The sequence below is a fragment of the Tachysurus vachellii genome, chromosome 25 (genome assembly GCF_030014155.1).
Source record: "Tachysurus vachellii isolate PV-2020 chromosome 25, HZAU_Pvac_v1, whole genome shotgun sequence".
Classification (NCBI taxonomy): domain Eukaryota; kingdom Metazoa; phylum Chordata; class Actinopteri; order Siluriformes; family Bagridae; genus Tachysurus; species Tachysurus vachellii.
Genome location: NC_083484.1, coordinates 1,122,501 through 1,135,000, shown reverse-complemented (window position 1 = coordinate 1,135,000; position 12,500 = coordinate 1,122,501). Strand labels below are relative to the sequence as shown.

The following is a 12,500-nucleotide window of genomic DNA, read 5'->3' as shown; positions in this document are numbered from 1 at the left end:
ACCAAAGCTGCAAACTCTGTTTTTTTTTTCCTTCTACTTATGATAAAGTGTCATGTGCAATATTATAATAATATAAAAATAAAAAAAACCTGGAATTATCTAAAAGTTACATCAGCAGAGCATTTTGTGCTGACCGTAACAGCCACTGTGCTCACGATTGCACCATCTTCCTGAAGTTCCAGCTAGTTCTGGGAATTTGTCACCACACTGAGTCGGGTGTGTGTGTGTGTGTGTTTGTGTGTGTGTGACAGGTGTGTTATGGAACCTCTCGTCGTGTGACGCCCTGAAGATGCCCATCATCCAGGATGCTCTGGCCGTCCTGACCAACACCGTGATCATCCCTCTGTCTGCCTGGGACGTCTCGCCGCATCAGGAGGATCGCAAACTGCAGATGCACACTTCGCTCGTCCTGCGCAACGCCACCGGGTGTCTGAGGTCAGTACTGCAACAAAATATCTCTAGCTCCGTTCGGCTGTAAACGCAAAGTGGGCGTGTCCAAAAACTCGATTTGAATATTATTCAAATTTAGTCTGAATTCCCACAGACTACACTAAACTTCATTAGCTCAGATTGGACTGGACTAGACTTCATTAGCTTGGATTAAACTACACTAGACTTCATTAGCTCAGATTGGACTACACTAGACTTCTTTTGCTTGGATTAAACTACACTAGACTTCTTTTGCTTGGATTGGACTGGACTAGACTTCATTAGCTCAGATTGGACTGGACTAGACTTCATTAGCTCAGATTGGACTACACTAGACTTCATTAGCTTGGATTAAACTACACTAGACTTCATTAGCTTGGATTGGACTAAAATAGACTTCATTAGCTCAGATTGGACTACACTAGACTTCATTAGCTTGGATTGGACTACACTAGACTTCATTAGCTTGGATTGGACTACACTAGACTTCATTAGCTCAGATTGGACTACAATAGACTTCATTAGCTCAGATTGGACTGGACTAGACTTCATTAGCTCAGATTGGACTACACTAGACTTCATTAGCTCAGATTGGACTACACTAGACTTCATTAGCTCAGATTGGACTACACTAGATTCATTAGCTCAGATTGGACTACACTAGACTTCATTAGCTCAGATTGGACTACACTAGACTTCATTAGCTCAGATCGGACTACACTAGACTTCATTAGCTCAGATTGGACTACACTAGACTTCATTAGCTCAGATTGGACTACACTAGACTTCATTAGCTCAGATTGGACTGGACTAGACTTCATTAGCTCAGATTGGACTACACTAGACTTCATTAGCTCAGATTGGACTGGACTAGACTTCATTAGCTCAGATTGGACTGGACTAGACTTCATTAGCTCAGATTGGACTACACTAGACTTCATTAGCTCAGATTGGACTACACTAGACTTCATTAGCTTGGATTGGACTACACTAGACTTCATTAGCTCAGATTGGACTACACTAGACTTCATTAGCTCAGATTGGACTACACTAACTCCGTCCAGGGTGTATCCTGCCTTGATGCCCGATGACGCCTGAGATAGGCACAGGCTCCCCGTGACCCGAGGTAGTTTGGATAAGCGGTAGAAGATGAATGAATGAATGAATGATCGGACTACACTAGACTTCATTAGCTCAGATTGGACTGGACTAGACTTCATTAGCTCAGATTGGACTGGACTAGCCTTCATCAGCTTGGACTGGCTATAATAGTCTATAATAACTGGCTATAATAACAATAATTCCTTAAGCTTCATAAACTCTTGTGCTAGCAAATGATTTTTCTCAGCATTTGTTTTCCTATTTGATGTAATTGATTTAAATTTTATGCAAATGGCTCAAACGTTATAAAATTTGACGTTAATGAAAAATATGATGTAAAAGATGATCCTAGCTAGCTAAGCTTTTGCACAACGTGCAGCGATGATTTATAGCCACGGTTACCATGGCGACAGATCTCCAGCTAACTAATCATGTGCGTGCTGCAGCAGCAGCTGATAAAACCACACCGATCACCGATCCTCATTTTCCTTCTTAAAGAAAAACAGCTTGAAAGTTTTTTTTTTTTTCGCAAGTTTACTTCCAGTGACAGTTTGATTTTTAAGTGCATCCACAGAGCCGTGGGATTTTCTTCTCTTCTCTCGATACGAGGAACTCTTTCCTGCGTGCAAGATTTTGACTTCAAACCATCTGTGAAGCCTGACAGTGTGTTTATCGGTGTGACTCTGTGCTTTTATGTCTGCGAGCAGCTTTAAGACACGCTGTAGAGGCGTTTTCACTCGCTGCGGTTGTCGAAGGACAGGAATCGCTCCTGCTTCAGCTTCTTCTTCTTGCAGTCTGTTTGGGTTGCTGTCTAGAACCTGGTTCTGAGTCGCTATCAACAAGCTGTTTGTGTTTCACTACAAAGTTCAGATTTTTTGGTTTGTTTTTGAAGTACCGAAGTCCCAAACATTACACACAGCTGTAGAGTAAAGAAGTTCTCAAGGTTTTGTGGATGCTTTTGGATTCTAGCTCTAGTTTGAGCTCTTTTTGGACTGTTTTTCTGAAAAAGGAAACAGCACTAATCGTACTGTGTAAAAACCTGACAGAAATCTCTTCTCTCTAACTTGTTTACATCCATTAGGTGAACTCTCAGAGAAACTCGTTCTTTTTCCTTGAGTGTAGAAACAGATGCTTAAGGGATCAATTAACTGGTCTAGACTTCATAAGCTTGGATTAAACTACACTAGACTTCATTAGCTCAGATTGGACTGGACTAGACTTCATTAGCTTGGATTGGACTACACCAGACTTCATCAGCTTGGATTGGACTGGACTAGACTTCATAAGCTTGCATTAAACTACACTAGACTTCATTAGCTTGGATTGGACTATAATACACTTCATTAGCTCAGATTGGACTGGACTAGACTTCATTAGCTTGGATTGGACTACACTACACTTCATTAGCTCAGATTGGACTGGACTAGACTTCATAAGCTCAGATTGGACTACACTAGACTTAATAAGCTTGGATTAAACTACACTACACTTCATTAGCTTGGATTGGACTACAGTAGGCTTCATTAGCTCAGATTGGACTGGACTAGACTTCATAAGCTTGGATTGGACTACACTAGACTTTGTTAGCTTGGATTGGACTACACTAGACTTCATTAGCTTGGATTGGACTGCAATAGACTTCATTAGCTTGTATTGGACTACACTAGACTTCATTAGCTTGGATTGGACTACAATAGACTTCATTAGCTTAGATTGGACTGGACTACACTTCATTAGCTTGGATTGGACTACAATAGACTTTGTTAGCTTGGATTGGACTACAATAGACTTCATTAGCTTGTATTGGAGTACACTAGACTTCAGTAGCTCAGATTGGACTGGACTAGATTTCATAAGCTTGGATTGGACTACACTAGACTTTGTTAGCTTGTATTGGACTACACTAGACTTCATTAGCTTGGATTGGACTACAATAGACTACATTAGCTCAGATTGGACTGGACTAGACTTCATCAGCTTGGACTGGATACAATTAGATACAACAGAAGAAAAGGAATCGGCTCCATCTGACCAATCGGATTTGAGTATTTCTTCTGATCAGCACCTTTGTTCTTCATCACCTTCGGAACAAACGACAGCATTTTCATCTCATGGCATCTTGTGAGACGGAGCGATGCTGTGCTACACAGGTGTGATTATATACAGTCTAATCTATAGTATAATAATCCATAATAATCCCACAGAATTTCTGCCGTGTGATGATTTACGTTCCGGGAATCGTGTGAAAAATAAGACGGAGGAAGCCACGATTCTCTGGGGCTCAATATTACTCTCGACGAGGCCTTAGTTCCGACCTTGTATCCATAGCAACTCTGCTAAACGAACATCTCGGGAGCTTATCGCTGTTTGGCTTCCGACGTTCTGCTGAGATAAAGCACAGAAATCAGAGTTCGTATTTACTTGTGGGATTTTACAAATACGTCTATGATTTGCCTCCGTAAATGAGACTTCCTTCACCTTCTTCTTCTGGCACGTTGCAGGAGAGGAGCAGCCATGTCGATAAAGATATTCACACACACACATGCTCACACACACACACATGCTCACACACACACAGACACACACACACAGGCAGACTTTCAGGAGTTTATTTTCTGTAAACACAAAGCCGTGCTGTAAATTGGCCTCTGGAGTGAGATGACGCATCTCCTCGTCTCCTAACACAAGCTCTTCTGAAGGTTTTCTGTGTTCAGGTAATTATTGGTGTCTTTGTGTAGCTGAAAAACGGTCCTGTAGCTGAAATGCACTTTTTTACGTGTTGTAGCTTGCAGCCGTTTGTCAATAAGTTAAAGTGAATAATGTGTAGTTAGGAAGTCACTCGGGTCATGTGATAACTTCTAGCGCTGCATGTTAAGACAATGATCTGGTAGCTGCAGCTGTTTACTACTCAGTATGTAGAACTGTGTCTGGGTTTAAACTCAAAGTGGACGTGGTTCGAACCATTTACTCATGAACACACTGGGGAAAAAAACAGAGAAATGAAATGTTCCTCAATCTCAGCTAATGTTTTATTTGTATGTGCTTGGACTGGACTGGGCTTGTCTGTAATGGTCTGAACTATATTGGATTAGCTTCATTAGATTGGATTGGACTAGTCTAGACTTCATTAGCTTAGACTGAACAAGACAAGACTTCATTAGATTGGATTGAACTAATGTAGACTTCATTAGCTTAGACTGAACAAGACAAGACTTCATTAGATTTGATTGGACTAGTCTAGACTTCATTAGCTTAGACTGAACAAGACAAGACTTCATTAGATTGGATTGGACTAGTCTAGACTTCATTAGCTTAGATTGGACCAGACAAGACTTCATTAGATTGGACTGGACTAGTCTAGACTTCATTAGCTTAGATTGGACCAGACAAGACTTCATTAGATTGGATTGGACTAGTCTATACTTCATTAGCTTAGATTGAACAAGACAAGACTTCATTAGATTGGATTGGACTAGTCTAGACTTCATTAGCTTAGATTGAACAAGACAAGACTTCATTAGATTGGATTGAACTAATGTAGACTTCATTAGCTTAGATTGAACAAGACAAGACTTCATTAGATTGGATTGGACTAGTCTAGACTTCATTAGCTTAGACTGAACAAGACAAGACTTCATTAGATTGGATTGAACTAATGTAGACTTCATTAGCTTAGACTGAACAAGACAAGACTTCATTAGATTGGATTGGACTAGTCAAGATTTCATTAGCTTAGATTGGACAAGACAAGACTTCATTAGATTGGATTGGACTAGTCTAGACTTCATTAGATTGGCTTGGACTAGTCTAGACTTCATTAGCTTAGATTGAACAAGACAAGACTTCATTACATTGGCTTGGACTACACTAAAGTTTATTATCTGGGATTGAAATAAACTAGACTTCATTAGCTTGGATTAGACAATACTAGACTTCATTAGATTAGATTATACTATATTAGACTTCATTAGCTTGGATCAGATTGGGTTTGCTTGGCCTAGAGTAGGTTAGTTAAGATTAGAACTGGACTGGGCTGAAGTTGATTGGATTGGATTAGAGACGCCCTTCATGACACGTCTTAATTCCACCACTAAAATATGTCAAAGTGTCTTTCCCTCAGCCGGAGAGAGCTCAGGCAAAGCCTTGTGAAGTACCGTTTTTCAAAATTGCGCTTCGTCTCAATGGGAATTTGATGCTCTTCCTTTATAAATCACTTCCACCAAATGTCTATAAAATCCTCCAGGTCTCCATGGAGGAAAGGCATGTCTAATAAACCACATTTTTACAGGCACAAAATAGAATCCTTCCAAGAAAAAGGTTTCCCAGCATCCTCCATGCTCAAGCAGCAGGTCTCAAGCTGTGAGGGAAAAATACCTTCAATGTCCCCTAGTCAAACATCTCCGAAAGTGCCTCAGGTGATAAGGAAGCACCTCGTGATGCAGGACTGGTGCCTGAGCAAACAGGAGCCGAGAGGAACGTGTCCGGATCTATCAGCACCCCTCGTGAAGATCCGTGTACAGTTTGGCTTTTACTCTGTGGTTAGTTGTTTCTTCAGAGTGCCTCATGTCACCTGACAGGAGCACACGGGTTCGCACTCCAGCACCAATAAGTATAGGAAGGTCTGCTCGGGGAAGCCGAATGCTGTGATGAACGACTCTGTCAGTGGCAGCTGAAATGAGCTTTGTGAAGATGTACAGAGTTTGTCACTTAGCTGAAGGAGAAAGGTTCATCTGAGCTCTTATTTCTTAGGCTGGAGATTACAAAACACCAGTAGTTTTAGTACAGTTCCCTGTGAGGATATTTATTTCCACTGGAATTGTAGGTTCATTAGAGCTCTATTGATCTCCATAGCCACTCCATATACATCAAGGCTACCTGGGCTACAGTTTTCCTTTGAAATCATTTTCAGGAAAAAAAATAACTCGCTGTCGGGCGGAAACCTCGTATGTCCAAATTTGGTCAATTTCATATTTTTTCACATATCGATGCTATTGGTCAGTCCCCACGTGGGTCTGTTATTTTTACAAGTTATTAACCAATCTAAAGTCTTGAAAATAGCTTGAGCGCAAATCTCATAACTCCATTGGACACTTCACCTGTCCACCTCTTCCTCACTCCGCGGGAGAGCTTCACGGCATATTTCTCCTCAAGAAGAGTCGCAACGAATCAACACGTCTTCTGAGGTAAATGTCTTCAACAAAAGAAGAACAATGGATTGTTTATGATACATTTAGATGCTAGCTGCTTGGACTACAGTAAACTGGATGAGCTTGTACTGGACTAAACTACACTACATTCGCTTGGATCTGACTGGGTTTTTTCTTGAATTAGACTACAGTAGATTAGCTTGGACTGAAGTTGAATGGTTTGGAATGGACTTGATTGGACCGCATTTTCTGGCATTCTAGTAGACTACACTGAAACTGCTCGAAATGAAGCAATCTAGATTAGACCAGACATCCATGGACAAGACTAGACTCCGGTAGCTTGGATTGAACAGTGCTAGCTTGATTTATTCTAGAGTAGATTAGCCTAGATTAGGACATGTCTGGATTGGACTAGTCTACATTAGACCGATCTGGATTTGATTGTTTGAACTAAACTAGGGGGTCACAGTGGCTTAGTGGTTAGCACGTTCGCCTCACACCTCCAGGGTTGGGGGTTCGATTCCCGCCTCCGCCTTGTGTGTGTGGAGTTTGCATGTTCTCCCCGTGCCTCGGGGGTTTCCTCCGGGTACTCCGGTTTCCTCCCCCGGTCCAAAGACATTCATGGTAGGTTGATTGGCATCTCTGGAAAATTGTCCGTAGTGTGTGTGTGTGTGTGTGTGTGTGTGTGTGTGTGTGAACTAAACTAGACTAGATTGGATCAGATTTGACACTTCCAGACTGATTTGGGTTGGAATTGATCAGACCAGATTGGACTTTGCGTGAGATTAAGCTAAATGAATGTATTGAATGTTGATTGCGTGCTGTTTTTACTGTAATCGTGTGCGTTTGAGTAAACGGGACCACAAAGTAACCCTTATGTGAAATTAAATTTAGATACAAGTGAAGCGAAGGAAGATAGAAGCGGCGACACGTGTCTGCGAGGACACGGTAGGAGAGCAGCTCTTCAGTCAGAGCAGGTAAATTGGCTTCATTAAGAGCAGACGCTAGGAGAACAGCCGCAGAGTTTCTGAGAGAACGACGAGAGAAAAATGTGAGCTCTCCTGAAACTCAGCAGCCCAAATAAGCATGTTTACCTCCAGTACCTGAAGTGTAGCACGAGTGAGCGAGAGAGCGAGCAGGACATCTCGCTTATCAGCATTCCTAACATGCTGTCTGACACCAAGCCAAGTGTTTGGCAGCCAGGTATCTCAGTGGTGTCCTGCTTCACAGTCAAATGGCTGCGTGTGATGGATCTTCCTCTAAAACCTCTCCCTTATAAAACCGGCCATCTGCTGAGACGTCCGTCTGCGTTTTTTTTTTTTTTTTACAGTTAAATGAAATCTCTCGGCCCAGAAATTACGTGTTAACCGTTTGGACGGAGACGAGAACCGGTCAAGTGGGCACATAATAAATCCTTCAGTCTGAAATCCTTAATCGTTTACAACATCAGAGCTGAACGAATCCTTCAGGACTATAAAAAAAAGAAAGAAAAGGTTTCCTTGTTGAAAAGAAAAGGATAAGGATTACAAGGTGTGTTTAAACTGTGTTCAATAAGTAATTAACTAACAAAGGATGTTAATTGATTCGATGGAGTTTATTGAGAGTGATGGAAAATAAACGACTTGAATAAACAATAAAAGCGAAGTGGTTCATTAACTGAAGAAAATGAGGAAACCTCATGATCCCTCGCTGGACTGTGGACCTCACGCTGCTTCACAGTCACATCACAGACACACTTGTGTTTAGCGTTAACCCTGTTACGTGACATCTGCCCCTGTAAGCGTGTGTACGCGCGGACTCTGGGAGATTAGCGTCTCTTTTCCTGTATTAGCTTGCATATTTTTGCTCTTTACAACACCGAAGTGCTTTATGAAAGGTGTCGAGTGCGACTCGCTCGCTGTTCTGCTTTGTCAGCACAACGCTGCCGGCCCACGCGCTCCCACGCGGATTTATTAAATCATTTTATCGTTTTGGGAATATTGGCAGAGGTGCTCTGTTATTGGGTAGACCCTGTCAAAAGACTGGCATTCCATCATCATGATGCTTGGATATATCAAGCACCTGCTGTGGTCTAATCGCTGAGCGTGTGAAAGCTAGGCAGCTAGATGTGAAAAATAATACCACATCCCACGTGAAGCATTGCTCTTTTTTTTTTTTTTTTTCTTTTTGTCCAGGCCAAATTGTCAGAGAACAGCAGAGCTCCATCACACCTCATACAACTGATCTCTGTAGTTTTCTCCTGACTCGTATCCAGAGGAAATCTAGACTAGCGTGTACTTTCATCAATGCTGCTTGTGAAGTGGCAGGTTGAGAAAAATCACACTGTCTTTCAGAACACTGCTATTTATCCTCCCTCTCCTTCTCTCTGTCTCTCTCTCTCTCTCTCTCTCTCTCTCTCTGTCTCTCTTTCTCTCTCTCTCTCTCTGTTTCTCTCTCTGTCTCGCTCTCTGTCTCTTTGTCTCTCTCTCTCTCTCTCTCTCTCTCTCTCTCTCTCTCTCTCTCTCTCTCTCTCTCTCTCTCCCTCTCATTTCGTTCTTGTCTCTCTCCCTTGTCTTTCTCCTGTCTCTCTCATCTCTTTTATCTCTCTTTTCTGTTTCTTGTCTCCCTCTCTCGTCTCCCTTTCTCTTGACTCTCTTGTCTCTCTCTCATCTCTTTTATCTCTCTCTTGTCTGTTTCTTGTCTCTCTCTCCTCCTCTCTCCTTGTTGTTCTCTTGTCTCCCTCTCTCATCTGTCTTTCTCATCTCTCCCTCTCATTTCGTTCTTGTCTCTCTCTCCCTTGTCTTTCTCCTGTCTCTCTCATCTCTTTTATCTCTCTCTTGTCTGTTTCTTGTCTCCCTTTCTCGTCTCTCTTTCTCATCTCTCCCTGGTCTCTCATCTCTCCCTAGTCTCTCTCTTATCTCTCCCTAGTCTCTCTCTTGTCTATCTGTCAGCTCGGTTATTCTGCATTGAAGATTTACTCGCTTAATGGCTTCAAACATTTCATTTGCCTTTCGTCTTTATTTCATAGAACAGTCTATCACACTAATCCCTGGTTAATGCTTTGGTGAAGTACCTTTAAGAAGAGCAGAAAGTAAACCTTTGAAAGCCTGGAACTGCTTAAATTGATACCTGTATTTTTATTTTTATGTCTTTAGGGGTTTTATAGGTGGAATTATATCAGCAGGTTGTTGGTCTGTGTGTCCTCCTTAGTGTGATATCTCCAGAACGAGCGGGTGAATGTTTGTAGGATTGGAGCGAGGATCGGAAACAGGACATAATCTAATTAGATTCTGAATTGATCCAAACTGGGTCAAGGTTACAGCAAGGTCACAAGCCAGAAACAGTTTGTCTTGTTTATCATGAATGGTCTGTTAACAATAACCTGCCTAACTGATAATAATAATGTTATTGAAATATACGTATATAGTTTGAGTCACTATAGTGGTGACCTGCCTAATGATGCCTATAATGATTGCTTTAAAATGTGTATTTTTATTGATGCAGTTACAGAGGTCACGTCCACATTAGTATTTACTAATATACATTTTTAAAATGAATTATCATCGAATAAACACGTGCTAGCGTCGAGTAGAATGACACGCTAATTGGGTTTAAGTGTACGGTATAAAACAAAATTCAGATCCATTTCATTTCAAAAACTAAAAAGGTTTGAGAAGCGAAGCGTTAAAAGCAGCTCTTGATGTCGCGCTCAAATTTGAGCCCTGAAGCGTTCGGTACATTTCAGACCTGGTTTGTGTCCAGCGCAGCCGAGTTTACGGTTCCCTCGGCCCTCAGCCCTCTTGGCTCGGCTCGTTCTCAGGCTTTATGAACAGTAAGTGCTCTGCGTTTGTGTTTCCCCGAAGCCTTCAGGAGCGCTCTTATTGTGTTACTGTGTTATTACATGGAGGGAAGCCAGGCGTGACATGCACAAAAGCTCTTGCAGCACCTGATGCACATTAGCATAACCTCTGATTAGCTGCTTTCCCACGTGGCACAGCAGCGTGTGTGATTTTTCAAATAAAACGCTGTATTCAGAGATCTCGCCCTCCGCCAGCTGAGCTTTTAGAGTTTTGGCTGTAAGGCCATGTGGATGTTTACGTGGAGAAGTGGATCATCAGTAAGGTTTGAAAGTGAGACTCTGAGACTGAGAGTCACAGACACTGACCAGGAGTCACAGACACTGACCAGGAGTCACAGACACTGACCAGGAGTCACAGACACAGACCGGGAGTTAGAGCAACTGATTGATAGTCAGAGCCACTGTCTGAGAGTCACAGACACTGACCAGGAGTCACAGACACTGACCAGGAGTCACAGACACTGACCAGGAGTCACAGACACAGACCGGGAGTTAGAGCAACTGACCGATAGTCAGAGCCACTGTCTGAGAGTCACAGACATTGACCAAGAGTCACAGGCACAGACCGGGAGTTAGAGCAACTGACTGAGAGTCACAGACACTGACCGGGAGTTAGAGCAACTGATCGATAGTCAGGGCCACTGTCTGAGAGTCACAGACACTGACCAGGAGTCACAGACACAGACCGGGAGTTGGAGCAACTGACCGATAGTCAGAGCCACTGTCTGAGAGTCACAGACACTGACCGGGAGTCAGAGCTACTAACCGGGAGTCAGAGCCACTGACCGGGAGTCAGAGACAATGACCGAGAGACAGAACCACTGACCGATAGTCAGAGCCACTGACAGAGTCACAGACACTGACCGAGAGACAGAACCACTGACCAATAGTCAGAACTACCGACTGAGAGTCACAGACACTGACCGAGAGACAGAACCACTGACCGATAGTCAGAGCCACTGACAAAGTCACAGACACTGACCGAGAGACAGAACCACTGTCCGATAGTCAGAGCCACTGACTGAGAGTCACATACACTGACAGGGAGACAGAACCACTGACCGATAGTCGGAGACACTGTCTGAGAGTCACAGACACTGAAAACATATCCGAGGATCAGAGGAAATGTTCAAACGTATAGGTTCGATGTCACTGACTCTCCTGAGTCACACAGAATCGAGGAAATCTCAGAGGATTTATTCAGAATCACATTAGATTTTACTCAGAGTGCAGTGTATTAAAACCAAATCAATAAGTTCTCGGCTCCTGAGCAGCTCCTCAGCTGGAGAAGCTTCAGAAATCGGAGCAGTGCCACTTTTAAAGCTTGTCCTGATGGACACCGACAGGCGAGACATGCTTCCACATCATACCACATCACCGCTGAGTTCTACATTGTGATCGGTCAGAAGGTGTCGATTCCTTCACTGTATCAGCAGCTCTGACTGTAATGTAGCTGCACATCATATATCATCAGATGGTTTCTCTACAGGACGTTTGTCACATAAACAGAATCTTTAACAATATTTAATTTTGTGACTAAACATTTGTTTAATAAGTGCAACATGTACGGAAGGAGTCTCCAGTATAAGGACTTATACAGTCACAGATGAAGCTGTAGATTGTAATAGTAGGGACAAGCTGTTATAGGAAAATAATCATCCTCTGTTTGGGAGTTTGTTGTTTTTTAAGAACACAACCTGTGATTTGGTTTTGTTTTCCCTGCAGCCTGAACGTTCCACAGTAACGCTGTGTTCCAGACACCTCGCTCTTCTCCTATATATATTTAACGTTAGTTAGCGGATCAGCAGGCGGCTCGGCAGCCGTGGTGAATATTTAATAAGTCAATATGGCAAAGCCGGTACGTGAATAAATAGTGGGGTTTGTTGTGCAGGAGTGTGGTTTTATCAGCGCCGGCTAAATGATACAGCTTTAAAGCCTTTGCCAAGTTAATGTGATGGAAAGAGAAGCTTCTCTGGGCGCAAATG

The 12,500-nt window shown here is 42.6% G+C and overlaps 1 protein-coding gene across 7 annotated transcripts in view; it reads left to right on the top strand.

The window, feature by feature from the left end:
• The window catches only part of ctnnd2a (catenin (cadherin-associated protein), delta 2a), a 228,907-nt gene that overhangs the window by 177,628 nt on the left and 38,779 nt on the right, over window positions 1-12,500 (top strand). For all 7 annotated transcript variants that reach the window (XM_060862327.1, XM_060862326.1, XM_060862324.1 and 4 more), the window contains one exon: window positions 252-435. In XM_060862327.1, coding sequence (XP_060718310.1) covers window positions 252-435 — 184 coding nt within the window. The remainder of the gene's footprint in view (window positions 1-251; window positions 436-12,500) is intronic.